The sequence below is a fragment of the Acomys minous genome, assembly GCF_964271855.1.
Source record: "Acomys minous genome assembly, chromosome: 3".
NCBI classification, from domain to species: Eukaryota; Metazoa; Chordata; class Mammalia; order Rodentia; family Muridae; genus Acomys; species Acomys minous.
Window position 1 is genome coordinate 81,645,414 of NC_140485.1, and position 18,736 is coordinate 81,664,149.

At 48.6% G+C, this 18,736-nt stretch overlaps 1 protein-coding gene across 15 annotated transcripts in view; it reads left to right on the top strand.

Moving 5' to 3' along the window:
- Positions 1-18,736, top strand: part of LOC311593237 (cilia- and flagella-associated protein 337-like) — a 62,589-nt gene that overhangs the window by 2,796 nt on the left and 41,057 nt on the right. For 10 of the 15 annotated variants that reach the window (XR_014777621.1, XR_014777622.1, XR_014777623.1 and 7 more), the window contains exon 1: positions 6,864-7,042. Coding sequence is in view for 3 of the 15 variants with exons in the window: in XM_084774436.1 (XP_084630562.1) it covers positions 2,322-2,389; positions 2,702-2,853; positions 3,362-3,496; positions 5,012-5,122; positions 6,815-7,042; positions 8,728-8,798 (765 nt within the window). In the remaining 12 variants the exon portion in view is untranslated. Of the gene's footprint in view, positions 1-2,321; positions 2,390-2,701; positions 2,854-3,361; positions 3,497-5,011; positions 5,123-6,814; positions 7,043-8,727; positions 8,799-17,318; positions 17,456-18,736 lie in introns of those variants that run through there. The other 5 variants (XM_084774436.1, XM_084774438.1, XM_084774437.1 and 2 more) reach the window with 4 other exon arrangements.

Below are 18,736 nucleotides of genomic sequence, written 5' to 3' on the forward strand. Positions count from 1 at the left end.
GTTAGCCAAGAGTGGAGGTGGAGAGGTTGGAATACTTAGGAGGATGTATTGTACCTACTTTCTGTCCACAACACCGCCCCTCCCTCCCAGTCTTTGTGCAGTACCACCTGAGGACAGGAGGTGGCAGTATTGGCTGCCTGTTGGTCTCTGGCACTTGCCCTTTTGGGGGAATAACCATTGCAGTGAGACTTGAAGTAGCTGAACCTGACCCTGTGGAGTCAGCCTCAGCTTCCCAGGGCCCTGAGGGGCCAGCTTCCCTGTAGTTGGTCTTACCTGAGCTCTTCAGGTGATTGAAGGCAGAAGTGGAGCTGGTGTAGGGTCAGGGTTTGGGCTTGTAGGAGCTAGTGTGGAGTGCGTGAACTGACCCACACTGCCTCCCCTCCTTTTTCCCTTACTTCTTCCACCACCGCCATCCTGAAGACGTTGTCACTGCTCACTAGGTTCTCTCTGTCTGCTGTCCCTATACACAACCATCCACACATCCCCAGCTGGGGCCCTCCACAAACCCTTCATAGTCCAGGCCCCGCCTACCTTGCCTCTGACCACTTCTGCCAGCCCTATAACCTTGGACTTACTGCGGCCTCAGTCTGAAGCCGGGCTCTCCCTATAATGCTCCCCTTGGTCAAACCCCCCCTGCAGGTTCCTGCCTCCCATCACGCTCTTTAGAGAGGCTATCTAAAGTGAGTCACTCCGTTTTCCCCATTGCTTCCCCTGCAGGCTTCCTCACGGTTGGCCACTGTCCCTCCTGGCTCCATCCATTTCCTTGCTCCTGTACATTGCTCCAGGAGACAGGACTGTAAGGCAGGGAGCACAGTGACTCTTGAGTCCTGGCAGGGAGCAGGAGCCAGTGGGTGCCTGTCGCACAGATGAGTGATTCAGTCTGAAGCAATTCCTTCTATGCTATCTTGGTGACTGTTCCAGAAAATTTCTCTGCACATAAACACATAGAGGGAGGTATCTGTCTTTTGTTTAAAACCAAACCAAACCAAACCAAACCAAAGCAAACATGTCCCTACTATAGGGATGGTGACACATAGCACTGCACTCCTGTGGAGGTCAGAGGACCACTTGTGGGAGGCGGCTCTCGCCCACCATGGGGTTTGGGTGCCAGGAGTTGACCCCAGCACATTAGGCTTGGCAGCAAGGGCTTCTACCTACTAAGCTGTCTCACTGGCCCACATCTCTGGCTCACCAGTGCATGGAATAGATGTGCTTTGATGTGTCCTTGGAATTTTGAAACAAGGCTGGAGGTTACGAAGCAGCTGGGAGGGGCTGGAGAGATGGCTCAGTGCTTAAGAGCACTATTTGCTCCTCCATAAGTCCTGAGTTCAATTCCCAGCAATCCCATGATGGCTCACACCGGTCTACACAGGGATCTGATGTCTTCTTCTGGCCTGCAGGTGTACATGCAGACAGAACATTCATATACATAAATAAATAAAGAAAGAAAGAAACAGCTGGGAGGCTGCGATGGAAGTTAAGGGGCTCTAGAGTAGCCATGGTGTGGCGTGAAGGTGATAAGGGAGAGTTGGCCTGGCTATAACTCTGGTCAACATGGAGAAAATTGAGTGGCCTGTGTGTGGGGGCTGACGGCCCTGGGATCCTATTAGGGTCTCTTGTACCTTTGAGCCTGTCTAGCCCTTCCTCCTCTTTCTCATTCCTGGGTGTCTTGAGCCATTTCCTGTTGTGCCCACCAGGCCCTGGCAGCAGAACCCTCCTTCCTCTGCAGGTGTGTGACTGTTGTGCACCCTTGCTCTTGTTTCTAGTGTTCTCATCTCATCAGGGCCAGGACTGCATGTGTGAGCATGGGTGACCTGTGACATCAGCCAGCACAGAGTGAGAGCGCAGTGCTGTTGGCCATGGGCTGCTTTTTTAATTATTATTTTTACTTATTTTTTATTTGTGCCCTGGCTTAGAGGATGCATGACTGGGGGTGGTAGATGGTAGATGTAAAATCATGTTAAACTTTGTTCTTGGAACAACACAAAAACACTTTACAAGTGGAAAGACTTGCTCATGTGTGGGGGCTTTTTCTTTGTAAGTTGTAGGTACATCCCCATGAGCTACTGATTTTAGCATCTGCTACTTCACCAGTCATGCTAGGCTATACTTTGGGTACTGTGTGTGTGTGTGTGTGTGTGTGTGTGTGTGTGTGTGTGTGTGTAAGTGTGTGTAACTGGGCAGCTCTGAGGCCGCTCTTCTTCATGGGTGGAGAGATTAGTCACTCCTTCCCCACCAAGAACCTAGCTCCCCCCTTTCCCAGGCCCAGGCTGCTGATCTTAGCCCTGCATGTACCCCCACCCCTTGATTTTATATCCTAGGTTACCATCACTGACTTTAAGAAAAGGAATTCTTTGCTTTGAATTCTGTCCAGACAGGAGCTTTTTGGGTAAGTAATCTTTGTGCTCCCCAGAAGCAGAGTTGGGGATGGGGTGGGATGCAGCAGCCCGGGGTTGTCAGATCTGAGGACAGGGCTCTGTAGCTCCTGTCCTCTGTCTGGATTCCTGTGATCTACTCACTTGGAGGTGTGGTGTGACTCAGGCCCTGTCAGAGACAGAGATAGAGAGGAAAGGGCAAGAGGGACAGCGATAGGTCACAGTGGCCTTCCCCAGCATGACGACTCTGGCTGGAGCCCCGGCCTGGCCCTGGATGAAGGTCCCGGCGTAGGCCCTGGTTACTAATACTCATTTCTTGGCTTCAGCAACTGGTGGCTATGACCCCCACATCCGCCTGTGGAACCCCTTGGTCGCAAAAATGTCTGTGTGGATGATGAAAGGACATCGGACATCAGTGACGCACCTCCTCATGAACAGCTACAACACCAGCATCCTGATCAGCATTTCCATGGACAAGGTGTCACCCTCATGAAGCGTGTGCTTCTGTCCCCCATACCTCCAGCTCTGTTCCCGGGAAAAAGACACTCACCATGGGTGATAATGTATCTCAGCCAGTATGGGGAGGAGTCTGTGTCATAGAGGAGCTTTCCTGGCCCTGGTCTCAGGCTTTGTCAAAGACACACAGGCAGATGCTCTGGTAGAGTCTAGAACTAGCCTAGAGTCGGGGTGGGGGGAGCAAGTGAAGACGGGAGGCAGAGTCTGGGCTGCCTGTTGTCTTTGCTTTAGCTTGCTGAGCTTAGGAGAGCAGGTAGTACAGAGGTGCTTAGGACACCAGGGATGAGGCTCTGTTCTTCCCCACTCACTGAGAACCTGGATCATCTGGGCATTAGTTTAGTTTCTCTAGGCTGGGCTGTGGCAACAGCAGACACATTATACATGGATGACCTTGCTTGCAGGGGCATCCCCAGGGCTTACGGTGCTGGCTGCATCTGCAGACCCTTCTGCCTATTGTCTATCCCCTACAGAACATTCGAGTGTGGGACCTGCAGGAATATGTGTGCCCCCAGTCCTTCAGTGGGAATCTCTTTCCTTTGGGCAACTGCCCCATAACCAGTGCCTACATACACAAGGACAACACCCTCATCTGTAGCACCTACAACGTGAGTGGCTGTCCTGGGAGTTAGGCACAGCTAGCAGGGTCTGTCCTGTGCTGGCCTGGCCCTGGAGTCCATGGGGCTCTGGCTTTTGCGCTTCCTTGAGAGTAGATTCTGGACCCCAGCTCGTCCTCTTCTCTACCCTGCTGCCCCTATTCCATCCCCACTCAAGCGCCCTTTGGACACTCCTGTCATTTCTCCATGCTCCTTTGGCCCCATCAGTTGTAATTGTGAACTTCAGGAAGGCAGGCAGGCCCTGGAGAAAACTGTCAGGAAGAGTGCTTGTGAACTATGACCTGCCTGGTGCCCTTGGGTCAGCCTGACGTTGAGGATGGAAAGAGGTGAGGACTGGATAGAGCCATGGTATGGCCTGGTACCACATGAGAGCCCAGTGGACAAGAGACAGGATGTTCTGTCTAGAGAGCTTTACTGAGGCCATGTACTGAGCCTCAGAGTGGCTTGGCTGCTCTATCAAGGGTCACAGGTGTCATTCTGTGCACATGGCTGGCCCTCCCCTTTGCAGCAGGGTTGTGGAGAGATAGGAGGTAGGTGCTTACTATCTGCTTTGTGTTGTACTGGCTGTTAGTATTTTTAAAAAATTAACCAGACCTTTGAAGTTCATTTCCACTCATTCTAGGCATTAGTATAGGCTCCCTGGGTGGGGCCGTGACAGCATTTAACCCCCAGCTTTGTTGGGATGTTAAATATATTTACTAAGGTAAGGTTCATTCAGTAGAACATGCAGGTCATGTGACGGTGTTGGGTTGTAAGGGTGCATGGCACAGGAGGTCTTTTCTGCATGGGACTGGACTGGTTACAGAAGGCTTCCTGAGGGTATTAGTAATTTTGTGGGTCACAATCTGTGCCTTGAGTCAGGTCCTCAGCTAGCCAGTTAAAAGAGCCAAATTATCAGTAGAAAACAGAAAAAGGAGATTTATGGCATCTTGAAGTGAGATCCAAGAGCTATTTAGAGGGCCAGTATCTAAACAGCCCCAGGCAAGTGCTGGGCATACCCACCGTTGACCCAGCGCTATCTAAAGCCTATTCTCATCCTCTAGGATGGTCTGAAGATTTGGTAGAACTTTGTGGCATCTCTTTCCAGGAGACAAGTCCTCCCTCTGACTGGCACCTTTCCTCCTCCTAGTATGAGATCCCCTGGGAAATTCCCATTCCTCTGAGGCCCATCAGTTCAACAGTCCCATAGTCAGATGGAAGGCACAAATGTGTCCTTAGAATATCCTCATGTCTGCCATGCTGGTTACAAAGGAAACAGCTCGGGAAGGCTTAAGCTCCTCAGAAGGCAAGAGGACCATGGATTTGGGCCTCAGGGTTATTGGGACACGAGGGATCAGGAGTCCCAGTCCTGGGAATAGGGACCTTGGAGAGGGGAAAGAGAAGAAACAGAATTCTGAGTCTTTGAGGAGCCCCGTGGGGGTACACATCCACAGATGTTTAGATGTGATGGTATTGGAGGTTTCTCCTCAAGGCTTTAGTCACTGTGGGTCTCTCCCCACCCGACAGATTGGGATCCTCCGAGGGTACTTGGAATCCCAGGGCCCCGTGAAAACAGGGAAGATGACGACTCACAACACAGCCCTGTGTGCGGTCCTCTACAGCAAGATATTTAGACAGGTGAGTGGACAGGGCTGGCCTCGGCAGTTGGAAGGAGCGACAGTGACAGTGTCAGGACCCAGCCCTCACCATGGGTCCAATTCTGAATTCAAGTAGTAGTCATCCCACGTGGCGCACTGGAAATGGTTAGCCCCTTTATAGTCCTAGTGTCACCAAAATCTAGACATTATGTGCTCTTTTAGACTGGTTGGCATGGGATCTGACTGAACTCTCTGCTCTGGTCACTAGATTGTTGACCCCTCTAGGCATCCCTGCCTTGGGCTATGTCACTTAGGTCAGCTCTGGCCAGGTAGTCCTCTTAGCATGGAAACAGATGCTGGTGTGGGGTGTCCCTAAAAAAAAGAAAGAAAGAAAGAAAGAAAGAAAGAAAGAAAGAAAGAAAGAAAGAACCTCCTTGCAGAAGCTGCATTCTGTTTCTTATGGGAAGGGCATCGCAACCTGTGCCCTCCGCTGAGGAGATGCCTCAGCATGGACAGGATAGCTGGCCACAGAGAATACTTCTAACGAGTGTGGACTTCTGCTCACTCCCAGTGGCACCTCTTGTCAGGCCTGGGCAGCACACAGGGTGGCTCTCTGTGCAGGAGTGGCCTTTGGCTGTGTAAAGCTGGAGCTTTCCTCTAATATGGCTTTTAGCATCACTGTCCAGTGTTGAGCTGCCTTAGGGCTCATCACAACTGCAAAGCAGCATTCATGTTTGTTGGTAAACACACCCAGTTCTCTTCAGTGGCCCTATCGGTTTAGAGTACCCACATAGGCTACTCTTGGAGCAGGATGAAGGCAGCAAATGCACGGCCATCTTGCCTCCTCAGCGCTTCTCCGTGGAGGAGCTGGGAGCCCACTCCCTGCTTGGCTTTTTCTCTCTTATTTTGGTCCTGACTATAGGTGCTTTGGCAAGCATCTTCTCTGTACCATGGATTCTTTTCTCCAGAGAGAGCGATGAATGTGTTGATGTAAACAACAACTCTCACTCCATGGGGTAGAAGATGAGCATGAATATGAAACCAAACATGAATAACTGTGGCCTGGGAACATGGATTCAGGGTGCCCCAAATTACACGTTCTCATGTTGAAGTGGTGACGTGAGCTTTTATAGTCACAGAATGAGAAGAAAGCCATACACGGAGGCATTTAACCGAACATATCCATGGGAGCAGCAGGTAGTGAGTGACAGTAAAGCAGAGGGAACTCTGTTGTTGGTCTCAGATGTTACCTGATGCTATCCTCAGCCTCAGAGCCAGGGGAAACTGGTTTGCTAAGCCAACACAGTTTAAAGACTTTACTCAGAGTTGAAAGGGTGCTAGGTCAGACCCAGAGGTGGACAGTGAGTGGCTGTTGAGGGAACTAAGGACAGCCCAGGACCAATTGGTCTGGATCTGTAACAGTCCAACCATCTGTAGTCATGAAGTTTAAACCAGTCATCTAGTGCCACAGAATCTTTAACATAGCAGTGGCATTCCCCTCTCTTTTGGGAACTTGAGTTCCCAAGTGACATTTTTGCGCTAATGAGGGCTTTATGAAATTGAATCACTTAAAAGAGCAGTCGCTGCAGTTTTGTGACACAGAGCCCAGGAAGGTCTGTTTTCAGGAATAGGTTGCTGAGGTGAGGGTGGGGTTGTGGAGAGGAGGGGTCCCACAACACACTTAGGACTGCCCTGCAGTGAGTGAGGGCATCTGTGTGTGCTGTGCCTACAGGTGGTGAGTGGCAGCCTACGTGGCACAGTGAGTGTGTGGGACATCACCACGGGCAAGAAGAGTCTGGAGGTCATAGTGTCCGGCATGCGGAAAATCGAGCTGACCGCCATGGCGCTAGACGAGTCGGAGCGGTGTCTGCTCACAGGCCTGCGTGATGGCACAATGCAGATGTGGAATTACAACACTGGGGAATGCCTTCACACTTTTCCCAACCCGGACAAAGTAGAGGTCAGTGAGGCCTGCTGTCTGGGCTGCCTCGTGGGGATCCTGGGATGCACAGTGTTCTGGTGTCTGAGAGGCTGCCCAGCATGCCCAGGCTGCCTGCCTTCAAACCCCCCTGAGCCTGTGAGTCCTATCTCTAGCGAGGAGTCCACAGGTGCCAGTGGCGAGGACAATCGTTGTTCTGCTCCCTGTAGCTTTTGGTCGTGTGTTTCGCAGTGGGGGGGTTTGAGTTGGAGGCTCCAGTGCTCACTCCTACTTGAAAGTGTATGTGAGGAGGCACAGTAAAGAAACTGGCAACATGGCTGTTCCATGAAATGCTTAAGGTTTTTTATTGTAACTATGAAAGAAAGAACAGCCAGAGGACCTAGAAGAGTCCAGAGCAGAGAGAGAAAGACGTAGACGGAACGTGGCCAGCGGACTGGACGTGGCCAGGGCGAGGGAAGTGGGAACAGAGAGTAGTGGAGATAGCGAGGTAGCCAGAGATAGAGCATATGGCAAAGCAAGAGAGAGCACACGACTAGGAAACAGTGAGAGAGAGAGAGTGTAGTGAGAATAGTGGAGTGTGTGTGTGTGTGTGTGTGTGTGTGTGTGTGTGTGTGTGTGTGTGTGTGTAGGGGCAACAACACTTGCCATTATAAAGAGAACAAGTGTGTTCCCAGGAGGAGGAAAACCTGGGGAGCTGAGAAGGGCTGGGATGCTAGCATGGACTTTGAAACCTATAATTGGTACTGGGGAAACTGAGGGCGCCTGGAGGCCAGCGTGGGCTCTGAGACGCTGAGAGGTGCCACGGGTTGCCATGTGACTCCTTTTGGATGATAAGTTGAAACAGTGTCACAGGTCCTGAGTTCTGGCTTTCATCTATAATCGCTCCTGCAGTCTACCTTGATCTCATTTCTGGACTTTCAGACAGCCTAAGACAAAGTCGTTGTTAGGGCGCTAGGAACAGTCCATGGATAGGGCATAGGACACAGGGCAGAGCCAGCATCAAGTGACTCCGTGGGACTCGAGCCCCCTTCCTTTAACCCGTGCAGAAAGAGTACTTGGTCAAGAAGCCAGAGGTGAGGCTGCAGGGGAGAAAGCTCAGCTGTTGGAAGAGTTTGATCCCCTCCAGCCATATCAAAAGCTGGAGGTGGTGGCATCAGCTTCTAATGCCAACACTGGGGAGGTGGAGACAGGCAGATCCCTGAGGTTTGCTGTGTTTCCAGACTAGGCGAAGTGGTGAACTTCAGCCCAAAACAAAATGGATAACTGAAGATCTACATTGGAGGTTGACCTCTGGCCTCCATTTGTGCATGTATGCACACGCACACACAAACACACACACATGCACAAGCATATTCATGCATGTGTGCACCTGTACACCAGGGGGGTTAGTGGTGGTCTATACACTATGCCTCTTCTCTGATTGGACCTTAGCCTGGTTACTTGTTGCTCAGTTTTATCTTCTGTAAAATGGACATGGACACCCACATTGTCTGTCTCTTTCAGATAGATCATCAGGTTTGATGGTCTCTAGGTCCCGTCAGTTAGATAATTAGCAGACACCCTGAAAGCTTGATGGTGGCACTGACCCTAGAAAGTCTCCCCTGCGTTGAGTTTTGACTTTCTGGTGGGTACACGTAGGAAAGCCCCTGGGCTCTAAGGCATGCTGTCTGAGGTGTCTATCGCTCCGTTTTCTCTGTCTCCAACAGATTAGTGGGATTGTCCACATGAACAAAGTGTACTACACGACGGGGTGGAGTAAAAGAATCACCAACTTCACGTGAGCAGCAAGTGGGAGTGGGAGGCTCGGGCTGCTGGGTGTCTCCCCTGCTCTTGTGCTTTCCTCACCCTGAGCTGTCCTTGCAGCTGCTGCAGCTCGCGGGCACTGGTGGTGGCTCTCAGCCACTGCTCCTCCCGTGCATCCACCCGCCCGCTCCCTTAGCATGCCGTGAGGTGCTTTCTGCTTGTGATAGCCCTGGCAAGAGCAGCAGTCTCCACTGTCCTGCAGCCTCTCTGTGTGGGCGGATGACGTCAGTCTCTTAGGATGGGATGCCACTGGCTGGTAGCTTACACAGGGACTTATTTCCTGCAGTCCTGGAGGCTTGGTAGTCGAAACCCAAGGTCTTAGCAAGTTTGGCTTTTGGTGAAGCCTGCTTCCTGGTTCCAGAAGGCTTTTTCCTTCCTATACACTTACCGGGCAGAAGGATTGAGGGCTCCATCCTTGCGACCTCACCGCCCTTGACCTCCTAATACACTCACACTGAGGGTTTGGTTTTAGTACATGAATTGGAGAGAATAAAAATTAAATTCAGTCTATAGTGTTTTGTCTCTGGCTCTCTCAAATTCATGTCTTCAGATGCAAAGTGCATTCCTTCAGGCTTCGGGCTCTTTCTAACATTGGTCCCCTGGAATGAGTGAGCTACATAATTACCTCAGAGCTGACACCTTTCCCAAGAAACAGAACTAAGGGGGAGGGAGGGACAAGGCCACCAGCTGGTGGTGGGGAAGACCATGGCATTTGGTTAGCATCAACTGAAATGCCTAAGTCCAAAACCTCACCTAAATATTTAAGTCAGATGTGGATGAGACCCAGTGTACCAGTTATCCTGAGGCAAATTCTCTCTTGGCTATAAACATGTGACGTGGACTAGTTAGGTACTTCCAGAGTCCAAAAGAAATGAGTACAGGGCAGATCATGAAACAGGGGTGGGGAGGGGGGGAGGAACAACAGATCCCAAATGAATCTGAATGCATTGAAACAAATTTCAGTTCTATCGTCCATTCATCATCTATCCATCATCCATCCATCCATCCATCCATCCATCCATCCGTTCATTCATCTATCCATCCGTCTGCCTCTATCTATCTATCTATCTATCTCTCTATCTATCTGCTATCATCTATCTACCTTAGTATTTGTGCCATGTCATACGTGCAGAGGTCAGAGGATAACTGTGGGCATCAGCTCCACCATGTGGGTTCCAGGGACTGAACTCAGGTCATCACGGTTAGTGCAAGCCGCTTTATCCACCAAGTCATCTTAGGACTCCGAAATACTCCTCTTTCTTGATGTTCTGCCTCCAAGGCTCCTGAGATGGAGATCCTGTTTTTCAATAGCTGGACATGTAAGCTTTCAAACAACCTCCTTCCTTGGCTTGGGGAACCTGTGCCTCTTGGTGGCCCTGGGCCCAGGTGATGCCCCTCTGATGAGTCTGTTCCCTGCATGGGTCCTGCGGCTGTCTGGGGCTGGAGTCCGCCCACTGGAATCTAGATGCTGGAAGCAACCAAGCTTTCCCGTCTCTGTTGGTACAGCTTGTGTCATACTATCCCCCTCAGGGGCTATGGCTGAAGAACATGATACCAGAATGCGGGATGAGAGGCTGTGAAGCAGGGTTATGAAGGCAAGGGCTGCTGAGGTCTAACCTGTGCTGGTGGCCTCTTCCCTGAAACCCTTTCTCAGCAGGGAGGATAGTTCAAATGCCTGACTTGTTTTAGTGTCATTCTGGCATTGTTTGAAGCAGCGGTTCTCAACCTTCTTAATGCTTTGAGCCTTTAATACAGTTCCTCATGTTGTGGTGAGCACCTCCAAAGCATAATTTTTGTTTCCACTTCATAACTGTAATTTGACTGCTGTTATGAATCACAGTATAGATATTTTTGGAGATAGAGGTTTGCCAAAGGGATGGCGAGCCACAGGGTGAGAAGCACTGATCTTAGGGCATAGGGCCCAGCTTCGGTTAAGGGGCTGACCCACAGTAACCGCCTCAGACAGCCTGGACCACAGCCTGGCAGGCTCATCTTTCCTTCCAGCAGATAAAGGCTGAGAAGAGAAGGTCTCAAATCTTAAGTTCTGTCCCCAACCCCTTTATAGACTGAACCGTGGCTTCATATGTGCTAGACTAATGCTCCACTATTGGGCAGCAATGACAGGCTCTCCCCCCTTTGCTCAACAATTTCATCTTAAAATCACTTCCCGTTTCCAGAATAGCACAATAAACAGGAGAAAACCATCTACAGCCTTAGATATATATATATTTTAGAAATCTCCTCAGTCAAACTTATACGTGGTCTTAATCCTTGCAAGCTCTACTTGCTACAAAGCACTAGAGTGTGAACACTGTTCAGCCAAGGTCTTTGGCACTTTGTACCAAGGATGGCTTAGTCTCCAGTTTCCAATAGTGGGTTCCTCATTTCTACTTGACACATCAAAAGGGTCAATGCCAACTACATTGTTACCAGCAACTTAGGACCACTTAGGTGACATTTACTAAGATGGGGCTGGGAGTATAACTCAGTGGCCGAGTGTGTGCTTAGCCTGGGTCACATCTCCTGTACTGGAGAAACACATCCTCTCTCTCTCTCTCTCTCTCTCTCTCTCTCTCTCTCTCTCTCTCTCTCTCTCTCTCTCTCTCTTCATCTCTCCTTCCTTCCCTCTGTCCGTCCCTCCCTCCTTCCCTTTGTCTCCTGTAGTCAAGATGGCCTTGAACTCCCTAGGCAGTGGACTTTGGAGTTCTGATCCTCTTGCCTTTACCTCTCTGGTGATGGATCCAGGTTATTCAGGGCTTGGGATCGAACTCAGTGCCCCACACAGGCTAGTTTCTCTGTGTAGCACTGACTGTCCTGGAACTTGTTATATAGATCAGGCTGGCTTTGAACTCAGAGGTCACCTGCCTCTGCCACCCATAGTGCTGCGATTACAGATGTGAGTTCCTGGCCCAGATCATTAGTCTACTTTTTTTGTTTGTTTTTCCAGACAGGGTTTCTCTGTGTAGCCTTGGCTGTACTGGACTCACTTTGTTGACTAGGCTGGCCTCAAACTCACAGTGATCCACTTGCCTCTGCCTCCAGAGTGCTGGGATTAAAGGCGTGTGCCACTATGCCTGGCTCAGTAGGCTACCTTTTAAAAGTAACTGTGGCCTTAGGGTGTGCATAGGCCTCCATATGGAGCCACATAGAGATTACAGTTTGTCTTTTCTCCTCACCCATGCTGAGTGCTGGTAGAGAATACTTGCCTAGCATTCACAGAGCACTGGGTTTAGTTCGCACGGCTACGTGAACCTAGATGTGGGATCTTGCCAGCAGGATGACCAGAGATGGTCAAGGTTTTGCTTTGGCTACTTAGTGAATTTGAGTCCAGTGTGGGATACATGGGACTCTCTGTCTCAAAAGTAAATAAATGAGTACAAATTTTTGAATTGTGCTTAAAAAGAGCATGCTTCTGGTCTGCCTGTCGACTGCCTTCTGCTGAGGCTGCGTCCCAGGGCCCAGCTTCTCACTCAGGGCTCATGTAGCCACAGTTTAGGCTTATCTAAGGGTAGACTTGTAATGCTTGTGTGTTTTGTTTTTTTAAAGATTTTATTTATTTATTTTATGTATGAGTGTTCTATCTGCATGTACACCTACAGGCCAGAAGAGGGCATCAGATCATATTGTAGATGGTTATGAGCCACCATGTGGTTGCTGGGGCTTGAACTCAGGACTGCTGGAAGAGCAGACAGTGCACCTATCCACTGAGTCATCTCTCCAGACTGCTTGTGTTATTTTTGTTTTTTGTTTTTTTGTTGCAGGAGCTTGAGCACAGAGCCCTACATATGCTAGGCAGTGCTTTACCACTGAACAGTACTCCCAGTTAGCTATTTTATATAAATTCATCAATTATGTTTCTTATTCCCAGAAAGAACAAAGCCAAGCCTAGTACCTGCTATCTCGGGGCCAGTGTTATCAAAGCTACAGTTTGCCAGAGAGACAGTGAGTTAAAACAAGAGCAAACCATGTTTCTGTGTGTGAGAATTGGACAGTGTGTAGGAAAGTGGTAGAAAGAAGGTATTCTAGGGGTCCTGTTACTCAGAGAATGTTACTGTTGGGACTTTTATTTTGTCACTGTCTGTATGTAGATATCATATGTTCATAACTCAGAAGCGCTTACTTTGAAAAGCTATATGCTATACACTCTTTTTATGTTTCTGCTGTTTAACTTATTTAACTTGGCCTCTCTTTTGAAACAGTCTCTTCCCAAATTTCTCAGTCTGGCTTTAACTTACCCTGGAGCCTAAAATTTATGATTATCTCAGCTTCCTAAGAAGCCGGGGTTACACACAGTCTGCCCCACCAGGCTCGGCTATGTAAACGCTTCTCAAACATGTCCATTTAGCTCTCAGTGTATTCCCAAGAGGGTGGTTAGGTGCAGGCACCTCCAGTATCAATGGGAAAGATGACGTAGAGAGTTTTGAGTAATGAGTCTCGGCGTATAGAACCATGAACACAGTGGAGATTTGAGCCTTTTTCCAAATCAAGAACCTATACACTTTATTTTCATACACTTTTCCCCACTGGACTTTTTTCTTAGCTGGTTGGTGCCATTTGGGTTGATTTAAAGAGGCTGGCATTCCTTAGCTGCTGCCGTTGGTGCTCAGCTTTTGGACTCCTTTTTTTCCCTTTTCTTTTCTTTTTTTGAGAGTGGAAGGGATCTTAGGCTTGGTCTTGGTTTCATCTGTTTGTATTATTTGCCCTGTGAGGTCCAATCTGTTTCACCATTGTCTAGAGGGAGGCGGAGTATGAAGAGTAAATACAGTAGCTAACGGTTCCCAAGAATGGCCTTTATTAACCTTATTTTGTTATAAAATAGATTGCTTCAGATTTGTGCTGCTGCCCTCTGTCTCCTGTTCATTTTCCAGCTTTTCATTGCTGTGCCACCATCTTTTGAAGTCTTTTAAAGCATGTGTTTGTCCCGTGATCTATGAGGAATGTGGGGGTGAGGTCATCTTCGTTTTCACTGGAGACCGATTTCTCACCAGCAGTTTCCCCCTAAAATTTATTTCTGTCTATAAAGACAGTTCAAAATATTTCTCACTTAATTAGAAGATGCTCCTCTTCCTGGGTAGATAGGTTGTGCATGTCCCAGTCTGGCCCCAGGCTCTCTTATTTAGGCAGAGAGCTGCTGTCATGGACACGACATGGCACGAAGAGCTCTTTCGTCTGCTTTGAGCCGTGTGACCGTGGTTGAATTCTTTGATGGTCTTCTAGTACTGTTTCCTCAGCTGTGAACTGGGGCAGTAATTTTGACTCACCAGCTTGGTTGTTGTCAGGGTTCCCTGTAATAGTGTTGATTGCATGTCAGATCCTGGAGGTGAATATAGAGATCTTTTCACTTTAAAGATGAGATTGCCCATGGGACACGGCTTAGACATTGCAGAACCTAGGTTTGAACTAACTCTGTCTCTCTGTCTCTCTCTCTCTGTCTCTCTCTCTGTCTCTCTCTCTGTCCTCTGTCTCTCTCTCTCTCTCTCTCTCTCTCTCTCTCTCTCTCTCTCTGTCTCTCTCTGTCTCTCTCTCTCTCTGTCTCTCTCTCTCTCTGTCTCTCTCTCTGTCTCTCTCTCTCTCTGTCTCTCTCTCTCTCCGTCTCTCTCTCTCTCTTTCTTTCTCTCTCTCTCTCTCTGTGTGTGTGTGTGTGTGTGTGTGTGTGTGTGTGTGTGTGTGTGTTGTGCACGGATGCTCAGAAGGCTAGGAGAGCATTTGGATCCCCTGAAGCCAGAGTTACAGATGCTTGTGAGCTGCCTGGTGTGAGTGCTGGGAAATGAGTCCTCTGAAAGAGCAGCCAGTGCTCTTAACTACCGAGCCATCGCTCTAGTGCCCTCCAGCCTACCATTTTTGACACACAGTTTTATTCTGTAGCAAAGGGTAGTTGGCCTCAAACTTGTGGTCATTCTCCTGCGTCTGCTTCTCGTGTGTTGGGATTACCTCTATCTCATTACACATACGGGATTAATTACACACGGCGTGTGTGCATTTTAAAAGAAGCATTTGGAAGAGAGTTGAACAAATAGAATTGTATATAGTTAGTTATAATGACACTGTTTTACCATAAACTCTGTGAAGTATTTCCATTTTTCCTAGCTCCTGCCACTATTCTCATCCAAGATTAGGTGTTGCTCCTTAGTAGAAAGTGGTGAGTGTAAGACATTTACCTGACGTGTTAGTAAGCTCTGTTCATTGCCAGGTGCCCTCTTGAAAGCTGTGTGGGACGGCTCTGGGAATACGTAGGTGGTTGCATTGTATTTCACATTGGCATTTTGAAGGCAGCTCTCTGGCTTGTAGCTTGAGCGTGCACAGGATAAGCTGCAGACTGTTCCTAAAGAGTTGGAGTGAGCTCCTGTGTGCCCTTCCAAACTGGGCCTGCTTCTTCCTTAATGAACTCCTAATAAGCAGTGGGTCAAAAAGACCAGAAGTCTTCACCGAGCACAGTCTTTAGAAGGTTAGGTTTTTTTCTAGAAGCTGCTGGCTGTGATGAGCTCCCCATCTGCACACAGTAAGGAGTACTTGGTGACACTGGCAGCCTGGTTCAGGAGGCATCCGGTGTTCTCTCAGGCATCAGCTCTGGGGCACTAGCCAGTCAGGTATGCTGCAGATAACTTCAAAGAAAGAATGGTCTTTACCCAGTGATTTTGACATCACCCAGAATGGTTTGGACAGTAGGCTTGCTTTTGTCCAGAAGGATCCAGCTTTAAAAAGGAAAAAAAAGTCTACATTGTCCTGGTATTAAAGAATAGGAATAAATGAAAGTCAAAAGAAGTGGGAGAGTTAGCCTTGGAGGAGAGTGACTGACAGGGATGTGTGATGCTAGGTTCTGGGAAGAGGCTGCAGCCTCCGACCTAGGCTGAGGCTCGGCCATAGACAGTAGGGCCTAATTGACTTGGGTTGAAAGCTGAAGCCAGCTGTCACCTCTGGCAGAGGAGGTCAGGGCCTCCTCTCTGCGAACTGTTGGATTTTAAGAGAGACTTACTTTACAACTGTGAACAGTGACTGTCACAGCGTTTTCCTCTGCCACTCCTGGCATCTCAGAGAGAAAGAAGACCATTGGGAAGGGTGAGTGTAGGCCCTGTTCCTGCAAGAGTGAGGTGGCAAGAGTGCTGGCATGCAGTCCCTTGCCAATGCTTTTCTTTTCTTTGACTTTCTTTTTTTATTAATTCATTCATATTACATCTCAATGGTTATCCCTTCCCTTGTATCCTCCCATTCCTCCCTCCCTCCCACTTTCCCCCTACTTACTTCCCCTATGACTGTGACTGAGAGGGACTCCCCCCCACCTCGTATATGCTCATAGGGTATCAAGTCTCTTCTTGGTAGCCTGCTATCCTTCCTCTGAGTGCCACCAGGTCTCCCCATCCAGGGAACATGCTATACTATGGGGCACCAGAGTTTGTGTGAAAATCAGTCCCCACTCTCCACTCAACTGTGGAGAATGTCCTGTCCATTGGGTAGATCTGGGTAGGGTTTCAAAATTTACTGCACGTATTGTGCTTGGCTGGTGCCATAGTTTGAGCAGGACCCCTGGGCCCAGATCTGCCTGTCATAATGTTCTTCTTGTAGGATTCTAGGACCCTCTGGATCCTTCTATTTCCCCATTCTCCCATGCTTCTTTCACACAGAGTCCCAATAGGATGTCCTCACCTCTATCCCACTTTCCTGGTAAGTGTAGACTTTCACGGGACATGACCCTTGGGCTAGTGTCCAATTATAAGTGAATATATGCCATTTCAGTGTATCTGCTTCTGGGTTAATTCACTCATGATCATTTCTACTTCAATCCATTTGTCCACTAATTGTACAATGCCTGTGAGGGGCTCTCATAGTTTCCACAACAATCCAAGTGTAAAGAGAGGAATGCAAACTTTGAATGGAGGTATGTGAGATCTGTAACAGACAGGTGTTGCCAGAGCATTTTTAGTTCTACTTGCAAAGGGCATTGGAGCATCCTCTGGGCTCACTTACTTCCTGGTAAATGTCAGAGTCTATACCCAGGAAGGCATAGATTTGGAGCCTATATTATCATTGTTAGCATTCCTGTTGTTCTTCCTATTGAAGTGGGGATGGTCTTTGCTGTGATATATATGTGAAATGTCCCCTATAGATGCTGTGTTTGAACATGTGATCTCCAGCTGGTAATACTGTCTTGGGCAATTGGGGTCTAGCTTTAGGAGGTTGAGGTCTAGCTCCAGAAAGCATTTTTCTGGCCTGGCATCGGAGGTGGAGGTGACTACCAGGACAGTGTAAGAAACCGCATGCTAACACTTGCTAACACTCCCGCCACCATGCCTTCCCTGTTCCCTCATGGTGTGAGCCAAAACCAGACCTTCAACAAGTTGCTTCTTGCTGGACAGTTGTTGCCCACAGAGGCACTAATACAGTCCTTCTGGACAGGAGTGTGCCCATCCCTCATGGGTCCATGGCTGCTCTGACCTCACAAAGAGCCACTGTGAGGGATGGCTGGTACCTGTGCATATAATGTACTGCCTAGGGCTGGATTTTGTCCTTCTAGCACAGAGAGCTGGAGTGTGGTGATCTGTGCGACTTCTACTTTGGTGGAGTTTTCGCCTGGAATATTGGTGAAGTTTGGCCTTGGATGCTGGCATCCAGGATGATGGATTTGGCTTTGACAGAGTGAGCCTTTCCTAGCACTCCCGGGTGGGCTGTTGGTGGTAGCTTTTTATTTTACTCTTTTACATTTATGGTTTGGTTTCAGAATTTAATTTTTATATATTTTAAATGTTTGTTGTTAGTTTTCTTTCATCTGTTTTTAACTACTCATTTCCTTTGTCTTTTGTTTCTTTTGTATTAATTTATTCAGATTACATCTCAATTGTTCTCCCCTCCCTGTATCCTCCCATTGCTCCCTCCCTCCCTCTTTCACCCTATTCCCATCCCCTAGGTCTGCGACAGAAAGCGACCTCATCCCCCACCATATGGTCACAGCCTATCAAGTCTCATCTTGGTAGCCTGATTATTCTTTCTCTGAGTGCCACCAGGCCTCCCCACCGAGGGGAAGTGGTCAAATATGGGGCCCCTGAGTTCATGTCAGAGTCAGTCCCCACTCTCCACACAGCTGTGGAGAATGTCCTGTGCATGGGCTAGATCTCTGTAGGCATTCAATGTTTAATGAATTTATTGTCCTTGGTCCAGTAGTATAAGTAGAGGCCCCTGGGTCCTGACCCACCTATCATAATGACCTTGTTGGTTTCTAGGACCCTCTCGGTCCTTCTATTTCCCTATTCTCCCACACATCTCTCACTTAGGTCCCAATAGGAAGTCTCCACATCTATCCCAATCTCCTGGTAAGTAAAGACTTCCATGGGACATCCTTTTGGGCTTAGTGTTCAATTATAAGGGAGTATATACCATGTGAGTCGTTCTGGGTCTGGGTTAAGTCACTCAGTATGATCATTTCTAGTTCCATCCATTTGCTTGCAAATCTCAGGGTTCCCTTGTTTTTGTTTTTGTTTTATTTTGGTTTTTCGAAACAGGGTTTCTCTTTGTAGCCTTGGCAGTCCTGGACTCCCTTTGTAGACCACGGTGGCCTTGAACTCAAAGTGATCCACCTGCCTCTGCCTCCCAAGTGCTGGAATTAAAGTTATGGGCCACCATGGGTGTGCCACCATGGCCAACTCCATTTCCCTGTTTTTAATAGCTGATCAGTATTCCATAGTGTAAATGTACCACTGTTTCTTTATCAATTCTTCGACTGAGGGACATTTAGGTTGTTTCCTGGCTCTGGATATTATGAACACGACTGCTGTGAACATGGTTGGGCATATGTCTTTGTTGTGTGGTAGAACATCTTCTGGGATTATTCCAAGGAGTGGAATAGCTGAGTCTTGAGGTAGTGCTATTCCCAGTTTTCTGAGAGAGCACCAGATAGATTTCGAAAGTGGTTGTACAAGTTTG